Genomic DNA, 20,741 nt, shown 5'->3' with positions numbered 1-20,741 from the left:
ATTACCAGCTTAACATTTGCCCAGGTTCACACCAGGTACTGCTGGTGGAAAAGAGCTTTCTAAGTTGTTTGTGTACAATGTAACAACCAGAAAACAGCATTCTGGGACCCTGAAATCTGTCACAAATATCATAATCATTTCCCAAACTCGTCTGCCTTTTTTTCAGGCGTGGACCCATGCTGGGATTCTGCTGAAACACAAGTACAGTTTCCTAGTGGGATGTGCCTCCATCTCAGATGTCATAGCTCAGGTAATAACTCCTCTTAGCAGTCACTGTTTCTGTTGTGTTACGGACTACACGCTTTCCTAAGCAGGGACTCTTCTGTCCAGAGACTGTCTTCTCTCTCTGCTGTGAATGACACACCAGAGGAAGTAATCTTGTGTGTTCTTCTCTGGTTGTTTCCCCATCATGTGGAGGCTGTTTGCAGGCAGTTGTGGTTTTGGCTGGTCTGGCTTGACTGGATCAAGTCAATCCCAAAGTAATGTCAAGAGGAGGGAACCAGGATTATTTGGGTTAGGGCCATGTCTTCCAGCACCTCCACCTGAGAAACAAACTATATATACATGTGTACATCTGGGAAAAAGAAAGGTCAGGCAAAGAGACTGATGGCTTCTACCAATCCTGAGGCTGATGGAGTGCTTTGAAAGAGACCTTTCTCCCCCGTGTGCATTCTCCCCCACACTTCACACAGTTGCACTGAAATCCTCTGTGGGGCTTGTAGATGGGGAAGTGAAGGCTTGATTCTCCAGTTCACCTGCCAGTTTTGCACATGCTGTCTAATCAAGTGAAATGCAGTTGTGTGAGCCATCTTCTGAGTGCCAGTATGGCACTGTTCTTGTTAGTGGTAGAAAAGGTGAAGGCTCAGAACTGCATCAGAAGGGATCTGGCTGATGCAGAGAAGACCAAATGTTGTTTGAACTTTCATTTGTGAGGGAGGTGTTAAATATCCTGTTGCTTTCTATATCAGACGCACTTAAAAAACAACATTCATACACATTGCTGATGGCCAGTGTTGTAGCACTCAAGAACCAATATATAGCCCTCTTTTTAAAGCATATATAAAAATATTATGAAATGGAGAGTCCCAGCACCTGTAAAACAGTTGCTGTACTGCCCCATTACCAGCTGAATGGTCTAATGACTGGGTAAGAAAGAGGATAATAACAGGACAAGATCAAAGGAAATATGAAGTCAACAGCACTTAGTTCAATTTTCCATACCATTTTCCTCCCACTAAATATGAGCAAACCATAAACCAAGTTGAACCGTTCAGTCAGCTGCTATTCTATGTTTGGCAGATCTTCCCCTCTACAGTACTGCACTAAATCCCTGAAGATAATACCAGTTACTGTAAATTACCTTAACTCTCAGGATCTGCTCTTGTTCTAATGTGACCTACAAAGTTTGCTGACCCTAGATGCATGCTGGGTCACATACATCTGAATATAGAAATAAATTTTTATTTTGGCCGTGGTACACGTGCTCTTTTCGCAATGGTTGGTGAGTGGGGTGCCAGGGTTGTGAAGAATAAGACACCTGTCATCTTCTCTCAACAAAATATTGCACAGAGCAAAAGCAAATCTGGTAGACAAAAAGTTGTGATTCTCCACACCATGGAATTCCCTACACCTGCAGTTGCCCTTACACAAGCAATAGGTTCAAAGGCAGTAGCTAATTCTCTTTGGGTAGGTTCATATACACACTTTTTGTGACTGGCCTTGCTTCTGTTTACTGAAAATTCTGTTGTAGGGTTCAAAAGAGCAGTTTGCAAACCTTCATAAACAATGTGGCCTGCCTAATAAACATGTGTGCAGTGTGGTTTTTCTTAAGTATTTCTTGAGCTTTAGCAGTGAAGGAGAGAACCTGCCCCTGAACAATGTGTCACTCACTTGAATGCCAGCATGTCCTGGCAGGGTTGTCCTTGATTCTGGTGTTCACAGAACAAAACACAGTTTCATTCCCAGTTGTGTCGCCCATCCAGAGACATTTGGAATTTAACAGGCACGCCATCAGTTCTGTACTTAATTGAAGAGAATAATATCATATTAATCAATTCCTTCACATTTTCTGGATTGTGCGTTTAATCTTACGAGACTGAATTGTGAGCTGTTCATTAGCCCAAAAATTTCCATTTCAGTTACACCTGTGTGGCACTTGGACAGCTAAAGGGAAAATGATGAAATACTGAAATTTCACTCAAAAAAAGTAGAAAATTAGGATGGCATAAGACTTCCTGCTTCTAAATGCTGAAGTGAATACTTCAGAACATCTGGCTTTTTAATTGCCACTGCACCCTCACCTCTCCAAAGAAAAGCAGGGTTTAGAAACAGACCCTAGAAGCTCGTCTCCGGCCTCAGTGTGTATCAGAATAGCACATTCTCCTGGGAAGGGTGACACTCAGCCACATGCTGGCTGCCAGACCTTGCCAGACTTTCATGCTACCCTCCTCCTGTTTATGGCTTCCAGTCTGACACCTGCCCATATCTTCAAGTACTGTTTAATAGAGCTTCTGTATGGTGTTAACTCTTGTCCTTCTCGTTTGTATAACCGAATGCATGGAGGGTCCTGACTAAAGTTTCTAAATGCCACAAGCTTGAAGTCAGATGCTGTAGTCACGCAAGGTTGTTGATTCAGATGGACTAGCTGGGAGTCAGATGGGAGATATGTTGGCCCTGAAGAATCAGACAAATTACTAATAATTAATTTGCTTGCCCTGCAGGTTGTTTTTGTAGCCATTTTGCTTCACAGTCACTTGGAGTGCAGGGAGCCTCTCCTGATCCCAATCTTGTCTTTATACATGGGAGCACTTGTCCGGTGTACCACATTATGCCTCGGATACTACAGGAACATACATGATGTCATTCCTGACAGAAGTGGGCCTGAAATGGGGGTATGTCTTAATACTTTGTGGGGTTTTTTTTAATTCAATAATTTTAAACTTCCTTTTTGTGTTATAATACTGTATTAAGGCACTGTGCATGAAGGGCCTCCTCTCTCTGTCATGCAGGGCAAAAAAAATCATTTAGAGAAACAGTAGAAACTATTCCAGCAACACTGCACATAAGGCAATGCTTCAAGTGATATTGACGTGCTGTCTACTGAGCACCTCTGTACTGAGCTCTCTCCTTCTAGTGCTGTAAGACAGCACAGAATGAAGTGGATGCCTTATTTCACAGGGAAAAAGGTCTCAAAATTCCTCTTTTTCCTGAAATGTCATACTGGTGTTCACATATCTTTGTCTGGTAGCCAGAACAAATTCGCAGATAGATACTTCATGCATTATTTATTGAGACACACCTTCTTTGGAATCAGTATTGCTAACGTGGGTGACAACATTTTAGGCTCCAGCTATTGAAAACACTTGAAATGAATATACCAAAGTGACAGTGGGTGGGAAAAGCAAAAGTCCTTTCTCTGTGCTTCTGGTTGTTCTGTGTGTTTCTTTCCAAAGCCACTTCTTTGTTTTTTTACTTTTTCCTATGTGTTGCAGGGAGAGGCTACAATAAGGAAGATGCTGAGTTTCTGGTGGCCTTTGGCATTAATTTTGGCAACACAGCGAATAAGTAGGCCCATTGTCAACCTTTTTGTCTCCCGGGACCTAGGTGGCAGTTCTTCAGCCACAGAGGTAAGAAAGTCAGTGCTCCCCATTACTGTAAATGCCATTTATGTTGAGTTGCCTCTGTGTTTTTCTTCTTATCTGTGCTGGCAAGAAAAATTTGGCCTAAGTACATTTCTGTTTAGTGCTCTCTTTATCACAGAATCACAGAATGAATCACAGAATGAAAAAGGGTTGGAAGGGACCTCTGGAGATCATCTAGTCCAACCCCCCTGCCAGAGCAGGTCCACCTAGAGCAGGTTGCACTGGAATGTGTCCAGGCGGGTTTTGAATGTCTCCAGAGAAGGAGACTCCACCACCCCTCTGGGCAGCCTGTTCCAGCGCTGTGCCACCCTCAAAGTAAAGAAGTTTCTCCTCATGTTTAGATGGAACTTCCTATGATCCAGTTTGTGGCCGTTACCTCTTGTCCTGTCACTGGGCACCACTGAAAAAAGACTGGCCCCATCCTCTTGACACCCACCCTTTAAGTATTTATAGGCATTGATCAGATCCCCCCTCAGTCTTCTCCAGAATAAAGAGACCCAAGTCCCTCAGCCTTTCCTCATAGGAGACATGTTCTAGTCCCCTAATCATCTTTGTAGCCCTCTGCTATACCCTCTCCAGCAGTTCCCTGTCCTTCTTGAACTGGGAAGCCCAGAACTGGACACAGTACTCCAGATGGGGCTCCACCAGGGCAGAGTATAGGAGGAGAATGACCTCCCTCGACCTGCTGGCTACACTCTTCCTGATGCATCCCAGGATGCCATTGGCCTTCTTGGCCACAAGGGCACATTGCTGGCTCGTGGTTATCCTGTTGTCCACTGGACTCCCAGGTCTTTTTCCTCAGAGCTGTTCTCCAGCAGGTCTGCCCCCAACCTGTACTGGTGCATGGGGTTATTACTCCCCAGGTGCAGCACCCTACACTTGCCATTGTTGAACTTCATCAGGGGCAAGTTCTTCTTGAAAGAAGAAGGGGCAAGTTCAATCCTTGAAGAGAAGACTGCTTGGACTCTTACCATGAGTGTTTCTCAGTGTTTCCCACCAGGCCTGGTGGGACCTCACCCTCAACAAGGCCAGTAGAATTTTTTCACTGAACAGTTCCTGCATCCCAGGTTTTCATGCTCTACATGTAAGTACATATGCTCTGGAGCATTGAGATCCCAGAGATTTTAGGAAAGTTGTCCGTAGTCCCGTGTTGCACTGTTTCATGTCATATATATTTATGGGCAGGCAAACTGATGTGAAGCAATCCTACTGTTAGCAGTCAGTGCATCACACAGACTAGAGTAGAGATGTAAGGAAGCACACTAAAAAAATCTGTCGCCTGTTTGGAGTATGAAATGCACCCTGTTTCTTTTGAGGAATTTCAGATTACTCCAATAGTCTCCTGTAGCTGATGGGAGCCAGACTTCTAATCGTGATGCAGAGCCTTCACCAGTGCTCACCATGAGCTGATCTACTCTCTTAAGAAGTGTGAGGGATCTTTCCTGCCAGTTGTGGTGGGAGAATGTCTAGATCCACAGAGTCATTAGCACATCTCTCATGTTTTTTTCCATGGGAAAAACAAAGCTGTAAGATACTAAATGGAAAGGAAAATTCATACAGCTGATGCCTAACAAACATTCTGTCAGCGCTGTTAATTTGTCATATGCAATACTGTGTATTTCACTCACTCAGAAGTTGCCAGTGACTGCAAATAAACAGCTGTGGAGAGAGAATTTAGGAAATGTTAAGGCTTCTACATGTGTAAATCAGGGATCAGACTATGCATTAATAGCAGTCTCAGTACAAGGGGGGCCAGAGTGGGTTAGCAGAAATCAATTTTGCATTTCTTGGTAACTTTTGATTTTAGGTATTTCATGGCTAGCCTATTGCATTTTGTTGCTGTTAGGATGACTGCAAATACATGTCACAGCTGATTACATGTACATTTTTATGTGAACAGTAATGGTCATATTTCAGCTATCTCTGATTTCTGAAATAATTGCCTCTGAAAAGGGAGGTGCTGGCAACACAGATAACATCAGTGTCTGGAGCATCAGTATAGACAGAAGTTTTATAGGTCCCTTGTTCAATAATATCAGCGACTTTTAACGTGGGAAGGATGTCCCTGTGAAGGGCTAGGCTGTAGCACCTTCATGAGATCAGCAAGTCCACTTGCATTGGACAACTCCCACTGCTTCTCTTTGGACTGCCAGCACAGTTATGGTGATTGGGGTTCCTTTTTTGCTGTTGGCTTCAACAGGTTTCTTTTTCACTTATCAAATACAGGTTCTAGACATTTAGGAAAGCTTTCATGCACATGTTTTGGGATCCCACCAATTGAGAAAAAATACTGGAAGAAAAATCACTGCTAAAATCACTTTCCATCTTCATACAGATGGAAATTCTGCTGAAAATACAATAATGAAAGGGAGGCGGGAATTGCAATTTAAAAGGGTACTGTCTTTAAATTCCAATTTGTTTTCTTTGAACCAATTACTTTTGCAAGGTACATTAAATTTATTAAAGCTATTATTAGCAGGAAAGAATCTATCCTGCTCTCTTCCTCTCTGTGGATATCACTACTTTCCCCCCTCTTTTTAAACAGTACAGAGAAGAAATTAGCTTGCTGCATGGTCCTGTGTTTGTATAGATCTTTTAACTAAGCAAGGACAGCAATTACATTTATAATGGGAAAATGGGCTCAGATAACCAAGAAAACGTACATCGAAAGTTTAGGAGTGAAACAGAGACAGCAGTATTTTAAAAAGGTCTTTCTTAACACTACCGGTGCCAGATGTAAAATGAATCTGAATTCAGGTGAATTGTAACAGATCTGAACCTGCAAACAAAAGGTTGTCAAACGCTTTCATTTCTGGAATTAAGAGAGTACTTCTCAGTACAGATGAACACTTCGGCTCTGAGAACTAGAAAACTTGGGCTGACAGTACATTTCCAAGCAGCTGCAGAAAGAGCTCCCTAAACACCCTTCCTATGTGAAAGACATGAAATACATGTATTTGATTTTTTTCTGCAGAAGCCAGAAACATCAGCAAAATCTTTCATATACTAGTATGTAGGAGGGGTGTGTGTGTCTTTGATGTACGTCTTGTACTGTACTTGTGAAAGTGCAAAAGGGCCTAGTTTTAAATTGCAGGTAGTGAATTGTTTCTTATGATAAAAACGGTCTTCTGGAATTATTTTTGTCTGGTTTTAGTTGATGAGCAACAAAGTGGGGAGAGCTTTTATTTTTGTCTCATAAGTGTCTCCTGCCCGGAGCAGTCAGTTTGATGTCCAAAGTCACTCAGCCACTGAGGCCTATTGTTTTGTAGTCTGTCTGTCTTACTTAAAACTGTTTTACTTACAAATAACCAAGTAAAATGTATATAAAATAAAATTATGAAATATGATCCAAAGCTACTGTGAGCTGCAAGGCATTCTGCTACTCATGTATCTGTAGGTAAAATAGCTCAGGAACAATGTGGGAGGGAGGTATTCAGCTGGCTGAGGGCCACACACCAGCTCAGGTTAACTATTATCCCTAAATATCAGAGTGATGGTGAAACAAGCTGAGTAACCTACCTTCATGGCACAAAAGATTTCCTAAGCTTAAAATGCTGGGCCAAATGATAGCCACTCTTGATGGTCTTCCTGAAACAAAGAGCTTCCAGTCGCCTGCCTGGTTTCTCACTGTGTCGAGGTCAATGTGGTGATATTGGTGGGAAATGTCACCCTACGTTAGTTTAACTGTTCTGTTCAAAGATTTGAAGTTCATGTTTCCCTGTCTCTTTTCATAGGCGGTGGCGATTCTGACAGCTACATATCCTGTGGGACACATGCCGTATGGCTGGCTGACAGAGATCAGAGCAGTATACCCTGCTTTTGACAAGGTGAGTGCCCACGTTAGGGGTTTAATAAATACCTTTCGTGTGGTTTCACATCCATGGTCCTCCTCTTCCTCTCTGTTGCAACATTTTAATTTAGGGGTGACTTCAGTGACGTCAGGGGAATTTCTGACAAACAAACATGAAGAAAGTTAGTTCATGGCTCTATAATCAAGTGTAACAGATTCTTGAAAAAATAAACCAAAGATTAAATAGGGCTGTATTAATGGCCATCTATTGTTTTGCTTCTCTTTACTTTTGCTTTTGCTGCCTATTGTTCCTTGTCCCACTCATAGGGTTTTCTTAAAATCCTAGTTAAAATGAATTGGGTTTTGGTGGCTTCACACTGTTGTCTGATTTATGATGTTAACCTTAGCTCTGTGTTACAAGGTATTAAGCTACCTTTTGAATAGATAGGTGCTGTATTTTTAAGGATTAAAAAAAGTCCTCACTTACACACTACGATGTATCTACTTAGCTAATGAAGTGATTTCTAAAAATTGTCCATCAGTGAGTGAGCAAGCTCACATCTCTGCTCCAGATTCTGCGGTATGTCTCAAATGGGTTTGGGTTCATTTGCTTATGTTAATATTTAGCAAAGATTGTTTCACAGACTGACAGTAACAACAGATAACGTATATTATTTTAGTCGTACTGACCTAGCTGGCTGAGACCATGGAGACTTTTGTTGGCAAATCATGTAATTACATAAGAATGCAAGGACTGCTCCTGGAACTGAGCACAGAGTAAATATATAACCAAATTAATTTTGTTTAGATTCTTTTTTTGCTCTGTTTTAGAACTGGTACTCACTAGCCCATATGTTGTGCAAAGAACAGTCATGTCCTGTGAAGCTCTAATTCAAATCCCACATCCTCTCCTTCCTTTATTTACCGATTAGTAACTAACCTTTCTGGTTCCAAATACTGATGAAAAAAATGTTTTTTCCTCTGGGATGTGCTTTACTGAAGCAAGCCCCATTTGGTATGATCCACCATATTTCCAAGGAGAATTTAAAAACAAAACAAAGTCAAATCAGTCATAACTTCCTGACCTGCCTGTGTACAGCTAAATTGACCTGTCAGATAAAATACAATATGTAGGCCTTCTCAGAGATCATGCTGCTTAAAAGGAGCTGCAGATGCAAAACCAATAAACTGCAAGATAAAAGTGGTTTGGGACAGGAAACACAGGGCCTGCTAACCTCATCTGTTTCGAGCCACAATCAAATGCACTGTTGCCAAGCAAAATTCACAGCAATTAAGACTCCTGAATTCAGGTCTCATTTAGCTGGTGGAAGATGTACTGACAGCTTAAGTGGTGACAGGATTAGACCACGATTTGTTTATTTCAGTTAAAAGGCTTCTCATAAAGCTCTTGTCGAACAAATGTGAGGATGAAAAAGCTAGCATAAGGCACAGATAGGTACAGTTTATCTAATTGCCAAAAAAGTATATATTAGGGATTTTAGTTGCATGTTTTAAGAGCAATTTGGCATAAAATGTGCTAAGTGAAGTAGCAGCAGTATAAAGGGTATCTCATCCTGGCAACCACGTGTGCAAATGCCTCCACTGTACCTTTCAGACAATAAATACCAAACCAGACACCCACAGTGGGTTTTTTTAGATCACCGTGAGAATTGCTTTACCCTCGGTCACACGTCATTCACATGTCACTGTGCCTTTCAAAAGCTTTTTTCCTTAAGCTAAGGCTTTCTCAGAAGAGTCTGGATAGAAGCACTTTTTATTTCCAGACTCTGTAAAGCCTATGTTGTGATTTTTAGATGCTGTAACAGTTTGCACTTGTGCAAACTCCCATTTTCTTTTGTCAGTTACTCAGAAAGCTGGCAACACTGATGGCCATCAGAAGCATACTGCATTGCCTTAACTGACTAATGGGGCTTGGGATCCAGAAAGTATGCCCCTCTTCAGTGGCTCTACTGGAGAAGTCAGACAAGGAAATCATTACCTCTGTTCACATTTATGAGAGAGATGCAGAGTCCTGCTTAAGGCTGTTAAGAGCCTCTGTGTCCAGAGCAACCTCATGGCCTGGCAGTTACACTCTGGTTAAGGGTTACTACCAATTTGCTAAAAGAAAACAGGCGTATCCTAGTTCTGTGCTCTGTTTGCTGTTTTATACGGTGATACTCTTAATGGACTGTGCCTGCTGTCTGATTCGGAGCAACAACGCTGACTGTGAGAGGACTTGTGAACGCTATTTATCTGATTAGTAGGTGGGAGTGGATACTCTTTTTGCTCCGTAATCTGCATAGAGGTAAACTGTGTGCAAGAGATAGGAATAAAGAGTACATGGTCAAGAGGCAGAGCAAAGGGTGGAATACAGCAAGCACACAGTTAGCAGCAGTGAGTTAGGAAAAAACAAGAGCCCTTTTTCTTCACGGCCCTTTTGGATGGCTGGATTTGGGTATGCTTTCTTGCCTCTGTATTGTTTTAGCCTTGTTAGAAAGTTGAGCCGTGCAGCAGAGTTCGTTTAAACACTGGTGAGTGATTTAAGCAAGGCCTATCCTCACGTATAAAAACTAACAATAACAAAGTATTTCTTCAGAAACACAAGAAATAAGAATAGACATGTGAAAAAAATGTTTACGGAGAGTTTTCATAAACTGTTCCCAAAAAGGGCAGGCTTGGGAGTAGCTCTCTGCTTTAGGGTCTGGATTGACTACAGGCATCCTCATGTGCCCAAGGAGATATTTAAGCAGGAGTAAGGGGCTATGCAGGTGCCATTCCTGCACTGATCACCACAAAAGCTTTAAATTGCAAAATTCCATCAACTACTTGAATGTGTGTGAAGTGGTGTACCCGTCACAGAGCTTACGGTCAGTTTGTCCACTCCTACAACATGTTTGCATAAGTTCGTATTTCCCTTAGGAGTAACTTCAGCCTCCTTCAGGAGGCTGACCATCTGACACACTGGTGTTCTACCTGAGTTACATAAAGAATGAATAAACGTCGTACTACATCTCATGGTACCTTTTTAATCATCATGGGCACATACTTGTGTGTCTCAAACAGCCCCAGGGTGAATGCAATAGATGACCCAAGAGCCTATTGCTACAGGGCTCCAAACGGTACCCTGCTTTTCTTATCCCATCCTCTCCTTTCACAGACCATTTAGTTTGTTTTTATGTGTTCCCTGAGGGCAATTTTAAATCTTCAGCTTCATTTGCTATATTAGACATTTGGAAGAGGGCTTTTGTTGTTGTTTTAAATAAAACTTTGCTGCCGTGTGAGTACAGAGCCCATGTTCAAGGTGGAACATCTAATAGTCCTAATTATGTTCTCTTCATTAAACTGCATTAACAGAGCCAGCTGTTCCAGGAGCTTTGTTTATATTACCTACGTGTCTAATTGGATCAGTAAGGGTGCTTGCATTGGTGAATGGGTTTGGTACCACTCTGCGGTAAAAGGAATGGAATCCTATTTTTCCAGTGAAAACTTGCTACAAACTTTAAACTGAGGTTAAAAAAATCATGTAGAGTTTCCTTAGAAAGAGCTACCACCCGTTTTCAAAGCTGAATTTGTTAAATAGGACTTACTCTTTAGAAAAGTAGGGAGATTACTCAGCCCTCAGTGACCATAGGAGCAGTTGCTGTCAGTTTAAGCGGAAAATATTCTGCGATGGTACAAAGTACTCAGAAAGCTCTAGGTTAAAAAGCAAACAAGCACAGACTTGCAGGCGCACAGACAGTCAGGTCCAACACATAACCCTGGTGCCGTCAGCCTCCCAGTAGTCTGGAGCCAAGCTAATGCTCGTTATCTCTTTCTCTCACCCTAGAATAACCCGAGCAATAAATTGGTGAACACCAACAGCACCGTCACAGCAACACATATCAAGAAGTTCACTTTTGTTTGCATGGCATTGTCCTTAACGGTAAGAAACCTTTGTTCAACTCTGGCTTTCATCTCAACTAGAAAATTATCTCCTCTACCTAATGCTAAAAGCACTAACAGTTCAAGAAAGGTGAGTTGTCTTTTCTTATGAAGCTCTGTTGCTTTTATCTGGAGGAGGGAGCGTCATCATAGTACTGGAGTACTAAGAAAATCAGCTATCATTAACTCAGGCTAGATATCTTAAGGGCTAAAGTTATTTTATGTAATTCTCACTACTTTCCATTTCAAGTCAGCCGTCACATGCAAGGAGATCTGCTTTTCTTTTTTTCTCTTTTTTTTTAACGAACAGAACTCCTGGTAACCAGCGTGCCAGGGAAATGAAAAAGTGCATTTGTGCCATGTGCAGTGGGATGGCAGCCTGTCCCTGGGCGTCCTTCATCTGCTGCAAATGGTGGGACAGGCACCACATGTCGAAACTGTTCCCTGCTGCCTCACATGGTGCTGGGCTTCCATGCTGGGAGTGCTTTCGTGCGTGTTTGTTTTGTTCTCTCTCAAAATGAACTAAAAAGGGCTATTTTGGAGATGGTGCTGACGCTGAGAACAAGATCTAAAGCCTTGTCTGTGCTAGGAAACATTGCAAGGGGCTGGCATTCAGGGAGAAATTTTGCTGATCCTGCAGCATTTCAAAATTACCAGCTTGCACACCTATGTACAGTGCATCTTCCCCAAGAAAACTGTTTCTGCACAAGTCTTTTTGGCATCAAACAGGCAGTTGTGGAAGAAAACTCATGCAGGTGGTGGGGATCGTAGCAAAGAATGGAGCAGATGACCTGGGGTGAATCCGTGAATCCAACTTCTGTTTCTACATGGGATGGATTTACATTAGCACTTGGAGCTGGTCAAGCCACCCTCTTCCCACTTGGGGTGGACTTGCATTAGCAATCACACCTCTGTACATGACAGTCATTAGGAGATTTGTGATCCATGCACAGTGTCCTAAAGAGTCCTAGGCTGGCTTCTGGGCACCTCCAGGACCACCAGGGTCAGTCGTGGCAGGGCCTGGCAGACAGGGCCTGTCCCTCTACCAGACAGGAGCAGGGCAACCGGGAGGCACTGGGACAGCCCCAGCTCTGGCACCGGGCACGTCCCTGGGGACAGGGATGGGCAAACCCGCCTGGGATGTGGCACATGGATGGGCCTGGCTCAGCAGGGCCCATGGCCATGCATGGCAGGGCAGTGAGGAACTGGAGAATGCCCCTGCTGCAGTGTCACCGGGGCAGGGGCTGATGGCCCCAGGGTCTGACATGGAGCCCTGGGCCATGGGCAGGGTGGGGGGAGCCCTGGAGGGTGGGCAGGGGCCATCAGGGCTGGCAGTGCCCATGGAGCCATGACAGCTTCGCTCCTTAGTACCTGCACTAGCAGGACAAAAGCCAAGGAGAGCCTAGAAAATAAGTTTCTGACAGAAAAAGTCCTTCCTCACACTAGAAAAGCAAGTGGGGGATGCTGCAATCATGTTAGGATGCAGTGCTTGGAGTCCTAAAATTGAATCTGCTCATACTCCAGACAGATTTTCTCTTTATCCCCAGCGGGATTCCATTCCAAAGCTGGCTGCTTTGTAACTCTCCCCACATTCACAATTTTACTGTTGAGTAATGAAGAGCTGATTTAATTTCTCTCTCCCCTTCATTTTAGTGTAGAGCCTTTCTACTCGGTTTCACATGGCCTATGCATGAAGGGAAGCTAATTTACATCAAACGAAACCTTACAGTACATAAGCCTGAAGTATTTGTAACCATTCCCACCCCCTTGTAACGACCTGGGAAAGTGGGATACAGTACTCTGTCTTATTTTACAATTGAAAATGAAGCAACTCAATCCATTCATAGCTGATTTAGGAGATTTTTTTCTGCTCTTTATTTCCTATACTTTTTCCCTAAATGGCTACAACTGGCCACCATCGAAGACAGAATTGCACGAGCCGATGTGGCATCTTCTCTGTCTATTAATTTCTAGACTTAAGCTTGAACTCTTTTCATGTGGCTTAGAGACCAACAGCTCTGGCTCTAACTTGTATTTCCTACAGCACGTAACGGAGACAGACATATGCCTCCACTGAATTGGCCATTGTCTGGAGACTTTCCATGGCTTTCGTGTTACCTAGCATCACACACCTTGAGGTGTTCTCTTGTGTGCAGTGCCAGGCAAAGGTTATGCTCTCTCCAGCTGGAGCCTCCCTTGAAGTCTGTCAGCATTGTTAAAGACCCACAAAGGGGAAAGCTTTCGTCTTTATAAATTGTTCTGAGAATACTATTTCAATCTCAAAGCTTTCTCTTGACTGACTGTTTTCTTAACCCTTCTGGGCATTTATCAGCTAGCTCAAGTTCTCATAGATCATGAGCTTCTCACATTATTGTCACAATCCTCTGCAGAGTAATGTTTAATTACTGCAGTAGGCTTTTGTTTTGTAACTTTACAGGATTTGGTTTTTTCCAAAAGTTCTCCATAGTACTTTCAAGGGCAGTTCTTTCATAAGCTCATCATGAGAGACTTGTCCACACTGAAATTCCAGAAACGCTTTTGAGGTCCATAGCTTTTCCTGCCCTCTTTCTATTTTTGCCTACTAGTGACAGATTCTTAGGATTGCTTGTCAATGGACAGAGCGGAAAATAGACACATGAGCTATAAAGACTCGGTTTGGTTCAAGGGCCTGAGCCTGAAAATGCTTCAGCACACAAGCTCAGTAGACGTCAGTATGACATATGACTCAAGTTATTACATGCCACAGGTTCTAAGGAACTTGACTTCGAATTTGCCTCTGTTGCAGCCACATCAGATGGCCACTGTAACTAAGCTCCCGTGGTCATCAATGGTTGCTGTGTTTTGCTGGAGAGGATCTACTGCAACAAATGGCGGTCAGGCTAGTGGCATCACCGTAGGTAACATCTTGTTCTTTGGGATCAGAGTGAAAGTGGGAGACAGGCTCCCAGGCTGACCAAGAGATCAAAACAAGTCAAATAGTTAGACGTCATGTGAATCTGTTCTGCAGTGGATGATCTACAGAAGGATTACAGAAGATGGAAAGATAAAGGAAATCTGTTAACCACTGCAAAAAAAGCCAGTGAAACTTTTAATATGAGCAACAGCCATGCAGGAAAGTACCCTCCCAGTATAAAATTGTGGGAAACTTCTCAATCATTGAAAACATGCTATTTCATAGAGTTGGAAGAAAAATGGCCTACCTCCTTCCACAGACCAGTCATACCTGCACAAGAAGTACTGTAAACCTACTACTACAGTAGCACTTTTTCACCCTTGTTGGTAGTGTCAGTATTGGGTCAGAATAGAAAAAAAGGCATAGTTCTGTTAAGAAGCGTAATTTTGTGGGTTTTTTAAATCTTCATGGAATCTGAAGGGCTGCACTTGAGCCTTCCCAGGCTGACTGGGCAGCATGTAAATGCGTTCTGCTGAGTGTGATCATAAGTACAGTCTCATGGCTTTGAAGGACCAGGCAAGTATTAAAGCTGCTTCTTCAAAAAATGAGAATTAGTTGTATTGCTAAGTGAAAAATGTGTAGACAAGCTGTTTTATTTAAAGGCTGTAAATAGAAGCCGTTAGACTCCCAATATGTAAGAGATCTGATGTGATTAGTCATATTGATGTGATTTTGTTTGTAAGCGGTAAATCCTTTCAACAGCCCTGTTTTGTGGCTATGTAACTGAATGTAAAATTTATAGCAAGGGAGAAGGACTCAGCTGAAGAATTTTGCCCATACAATTAAGGGACTGGTTCTGATTTTAGAAAATAAGGCATGCTTGATAATTTACCCTCAGCTTAAAGAGCGCGTATAATACTGCTTGCCATTATTTGGTACTTCATTGCCCTTAGGCACTTCAGGCAAAAATGCTTCTTTCTGTATATAAGTAGACATACTGCTCCAAATGCCAGTCTTGCTGCCATTGCTAGATAATGCTGTTGAAGAACTAAATATTTTGGTTCAATGCTAGACCTGTTCAGATGACCCTACAAACCAGCCCTCTGGTCTTTGCACAGTTGTAAACTAAGTGAAGACGCAGACTCCCAAGAAAGAAAAGTGGTGCATTTATAGCACACATCCCTTTGGTTGTGGGATGTGTCAGCCTCAGTACAGTGCAGAAATCCCAAAATAATTTGTCTGGGTGCTAAATTACTGCATTTCTCCGTTGCAGCAAAGGTTTCCTCTGTCAGGGGAGAGCATTCCCTCGCTCGTGAGCTGTGCGTAGAGGGGCATGCTATGTGAGGAGTGAGCTACTCAAGGGAACCCTGCCTTACCCAGCAGGAGTAACAGCAAATACATTGCTCTTCAGCAGGAGCTTTTCTCAAAATAGCAGTGGTGTCTTTGAGCTCAGACACCACAGTGCAGAATGCAGGGGTTTTCCAAGGGCACAGCTGCTGCCAAATTACCTACCTTCCTTTCTTCCTTCCTTCCTTCCTTCCTTCCTTCCTTCCTCTTTTTCTTTCTTTCTTTCTTTCTTTTCTTTCTTTCTTTCTTTCTTTCTTTCTTTCTTTCTTTCTTTCTTTCTTTTCTTTTCTTTCTTTCTTTCTTTTTTCTTTTCTTTCTTTCTTCCTTCCTTCCTTCCTTCCTTCCTTCCTTCTTTCCTTCCTTCCTTCCTTCCTTCCTTCCTTCCTTCCTTCCTTTTTTCTTTCTTTCTTTCTTCCTTTCTTTCTTCCTTCCTCTTTCTCTCTTTCTTTCTTTCTTTTTCTTCCTTCCTCTTTCTTTCTTTCTTCCTTTCTTCTTTTCTTCCTTTCTTTCTTCCTTCCTTCCTTCCTTCCTTCCTTCTTTCCTTCCTTCCTTCCTTCCTTCCTTCCTTCCTTCCTTCCTTCCTTCCTTCCTTCCTTCCTTTTTTCTTTCTTTCTTTCTTCCTTTCTTTCTTCCTTCCTCTTTCTCTCTTTCTTTCTTTCTTTTTCTTCCTTCCTCTTTCTCTCTTTCTTTCTTTCTTTCTTTTTCTTCCTTCCTCTTTCTTTCTTTCTTTCTTCCTTTCTTCTTTTCTTCCTTTCTTTCTTCCTTCCTTTCTTTCCTTCCTTCCTTCCCTCTCTCTTTCCTTCCTTCTCTCCTTCTTTCTCTCTCTCTTTCTTTCTTTCTTCCTTTCTTTTTCTTTCTTTCTTTTCTTTCTTTGTTTTATTATTGTGTCCTCCCCATTTCCTAGTTGAGCTCTTCCTTCAGTCTTCTGTGATGACAAAGAAGTTGCAGTCAGTTCAGATCCTTTTCCCTGGCTAATGTTCGCTGCTGGCAGCCTCATGGTTAGCATTTGCTCATCTGCCTTTCAGCTGCAAGGCTTCCCAGTCTGATTTCATGTCAGTTAGTGCCCACTACATGAAAATGATGAGCTTCTTTGGGAGGGCACAAGCTCCTTTGCTGCACTTGCTGCTGCCCACTCCATGTGGCTGTCACAGCCATGCCCTCATGCATACGTCTGCGTGTGAACCCTGCGGAAGTCAGTGAAGTTGCGGACCCTGAGCTCTGCAAGCAGCGGTGGGGGAAGTTGGACATCTAACTCTCTGAGAGGACTGGGAGTGGTGGCATCTGTTCACGTCTCAGTTGGCGTGGAAGACAAGCAATGTCTTACTTACCAAGAGCTGTGAGCACCCTTGTTTAAGTCACTGCTATTGAGCTAAAAGAATGGCTGGCTCTATGTGGCTGAAGCAAGATGACTGCATGAGCAGCATACAAGATGCTGATCAGAGAAAGCAATTTCTCAGAGACCATTGTGAAAGCTCCCTAGCTCACTGTCACTAATAATGACCCAGAATAGTCTGTACTTACTTGTAGGAGCAATCAGGTCTTAGAGCGGCAGTTAGTGAACTGTGCTGCTATTCAGTTCAGCTTCCTCTTCCAGCAGCCTCAGCTGGGACAGAGCACGGTGCTTTAGGGATACATTTCTAAACGCCAGCTCCTGTTAGCTCGTGGTTCCTGTTAACTAAAGTGTCAGGAAGACACGTGGCCAGTTGTATCTTCATATTCTTGAGTGCTCTATGTATGACAGCAGGTTTTCCCTTACCAATAAGACAGGCTCGAGGTGCCAAGGGTGACAAGCTGTGCACACCACGCCACGTTCAACCGTCTGTCACCAAGTTAATGTACAGCAGGAGAGCTGCACAGTACTCCTCAGTTTTAACATGTGTTCTATTAGAAACCACTCAAAGCTCTTTCCAGCTTTAAGCATAACAGCACCAGTGCTGTCATAAAAGGAATTTCAGTGCTGCTTTGCTTTTTTTTTAAAATGGACACATAGTTACGGACAAGCAGGGAAAGTAGCAGTTTTCATGAATAAACAGACTGATTAAGGGGAGAAGCTAATTGTGTAGAATGCTATCTTATATTTAATTAGCAGACACTGCTTAAGAAGCAAAATCCAGATGTTCAAGTTTTTCCTGTGATTTTTCATTCCTTTCTATCCCAGAAGGAGACTGAAAGATAGAGGGAAAGCTTGCACATTTACACTCGTATGTGTGTGTGTGGTTTATGCAAGGCTTACAAATTTCAGATTTACTTGTTACAAACCATAGACAAACTAGTAAAAACTGTAGATCTCTTTTTTTAACAAACAAAACAAAACAAACTGTCATGGAGTTTCATCTAAAGTGAAGGCTCAGGCACTTCAGCTGAACAAATTGATATACATCAGTTGTGTTGTGGTAACCAATTTCAAATGCCAGGTAACTTGCATTAGATATAAATCTCAGTGAAAGTTTAAATTTAATATACTTAGGAGCGAACAGCTGGTCAGTTTACTGGCTCATATGTTTGGGCCTGACAGTTGGACAAGTGTGTGTCAATACATGTCAAAATGTCACTTGCTTTACAGTCAGGTTTGTCCATAATTGAGGAGTCTAATGATAGCTTTAAAATGTTTCTAATGCTTAGAATATTACCTTCTATATTATAAGTTATGCCATTTTTATATTCTATAATAAAATATTACATTTTTTGTAAATAAATTTTGTAATATTTAGATTCATATCTGAACTTATCCGTTTGACAGGGGAAAAAACACATTGATTTCTAAGGTCTCCTGCTGATAAGCATCTGTAGTTTAAGGAGTTACTATTGGCAACTGTCTGTTTCTTTCGTTTGCTGGATGTTATCAGCTCCTGAGGAAGAGCAGCACACAGGCATTGTGTCAGCTCTCCAGTGCTTACATCTTGTAGCACAGCAGCATCAGCTACCATCAGTTGGCAGTTATATTAATCTTATATATTCATGTATAGTGTATGTTGTTATAAATATGTATCTGGTAAGTATATAATCATATGCAGAGTGTAGTTATATTTTAAATGGGGTTTTTATATTATAATGGTCAGAAGTTTTAAGCTGCAGCATTTAACATGTTTGCCTATTGATCTCTTATTTCCCCCTAACCATGGGCAGAAAAGTGGGACAGGCTGCTGGGGACTGTAGGCTCTTAACTGATGTTGCAAGATTCGACAGAGGGATCCCATCACAGTCCTAAAAGAGCAGATGAGGCTCCAGAGTCACAGGGTTTCTTTTGCTGGGTCCCTGTGATGGGATAATTCGGTTTCAAACTGAAGAGGGGAGGAGGAAAATTCTCTGTCCCATTTGATCACAGTTTACTGCAAGACATCCCATCTTTTGCCTAATCTCCAGTCATCATCTGCTTGGTTATTTTCTATAATTAATCATCAAGCATCTAGCAGATAAGAAAACCCTGGTCAAGAACAGGGAAGCCAGTGTAGCAGGGAAAATTCCCAATGCAAAAACATCAAAGTATAGAATACAGGACTCAGTAGTTGCTGCTTTCTACTTAATTCTGTAAGAGCTAGAGCCAGTCACTGTGGAAGAGAAGAAGCTGTGTTTAATTCAGGCCGAGAAGCCTCATCTATTTAAAAGGCAGCTCCAGATGCCCAAGCTTTTGCGCTGTGCCTTGGATCCGGCTATGCCAAACTAGGAACTGCCAAGTGCCAAGTGGATACCATCTGCTGGCTCTTGTGTCCTGTTGATCAGCAAGGCGTCACCAGCCACTGAAATGCAGGCACTGGCAGATAAAATTGGTACCCACATGAGTGAAGACAGAACATTCATACTAATGCAGTATATTATTGAAATAGCAATGGTTTATTGACCCATTATAAACCATATAATGGTTTATATTCCCACTCTGATGCTATCCATCTACCAGGTGTTTCTTACTTGATAGTTTAATTTCCAGCTGAAACCAGCAAATCTTGTTATTTCCCAGCCATCAGTCCTGCAGCTGAAAATTCCTGAGGGTTACCAAAGACTATCCAGTTTTCAGTAGTCCCATTTGATCTCAAATTTTCAGTCTCTAGTTTAAGAAATATGCCGGTTTATATCACTTCATGCATTTACCTGTAAGTTAATTTTCCACATGATAAAGTATCCTGAGTACGTAAGATGGTAAAGACTGCTGTCCTACTAGGCATCCTTAGCTTGCATTCAGGATAATATGAATCAGGCTTACTTGTTCAGAAACGCCCAGGAACATGTTCCTGTTTCACTGATGAAACCTTTAGAAGGCAGAAGAGGAGTCTCCATAGCATGATACAACTGCGCAGCAGTTCCATGCAGTAGGCATCTCTTGCTGTGTGCCAGCTGGTTGGTTTCTGGAGTCCCACGCAGGCTGACATTTAGCCACCATGAATGCACTTAATGAGTTGAGATACCTATAAAAGTATCATGTGCTTCGCTTTGTTTCCATCTTTGGAGACCAAACACCTGAAGGGTCTCATTTCAAGGATGAGAGATAGTAAATGGCATTCAGGACCTGACAGAAGATTAGCTTTAAATTTTAGATGCCTCAGGCAGCTTCAGTGTAGCCAGAGGGTGTGCAAAGAATTTTTTAAAACATAATTTGCCACAAGCAGTATATCTGAACATACTTTCACAAAAATGTAGTTAATTTTCCCCCTTTCCTAAAGAATATAAGGTAAAAAAGAATAAAGAATATAATACCTCTACTACTGTGAAATCAGTGTTAGACTGTCAGCTACCAAGAAAATACAGAAATCCTACAATTTATGCCCTCACCTTCATGCATTTTAGCAAACAGAGTGCAAGGATTTCCATGTACAAATATGATTAAGTTTGGTAAAGATAACTAGAGCAGAGCAAAGTGATTTGCAAATTCTGACCAATGCAAGACTCTATCAGAGCTTTTACTCCATTATTCCTCCTTCACTCAAAAGACCTTCATCCAAGTATCTGCTGCCTCATCCACGTGATTTCAAGTGATTGAGATGCTGGAATGGTGAACAAGAAAAATCAAGGGATACTGTTTCTATTTCCATGTGACTGATGCCACAGTAGAGGGCCAGTAGACTGATGCCCTCTCTGTATTGAGAGAGGGTTACTACCTGAGAAAATCATCCAGTTATTACAACTCTTACAGCTTTGGTAGCTATATACATTCCAG

General features: G+C 42.2%; 1 protein-coding gene across 1 annotated transcript in view; it reads left to right on the top strand.

Annotated features, from left to right (window-relative positions):
- ANKH (ANKH inorganic pyrophosphate transport regulator) overlaps positions 1 to 20,741 on the top strand; it is a 104,006-nt gene that overhangs the window by 68,238 nt on the left and 15,027 nt on the right. Inside the window, exons 4-8 of the mRNA XM_074146436.1 lie at positions 167 to 250; positions 2,721 to 2,891; positions 3,492 to 3,626; positions 7,376 to 7,468; positions 11,258 to 11,353. Of these exons, the coding sequence (XP_074002537.1) occupies positions 167 to 250; positions 2,721 to 2,891; positions 3,492 to 3,626; positions 7,376 to 7,468; positions 11,258 to 11,353 (579 nt within the window). The remainder of the gene's footprint in view (positions 1 to 166; positions 251 to 2,720; positions 2,892 to 3,491; positions 3,627 to 7,375; positions 7,469 to 11,257; positions 11,354 to 20,741) is intronic.

The sequence above is a fragment of the Numenius arquata genome, chromosome 4, assembly GCF_964106895.1.
Source record: "Numenius arquata chromosome 4, bNumArq3.hap1.1, whole genome shotgun sequence".
Taxonomy (NCBI): Eukaryota; Metazoa; Chordata; class Aves; order Charadriiformes; family Scolopacidae; genus Numenius; species Numenius arquata.
The sequence above is the reverse complement of the archived record's forward strand: the minus strand, read 5'-3'. Positions and strand labels throughout refer to the sequence as shown.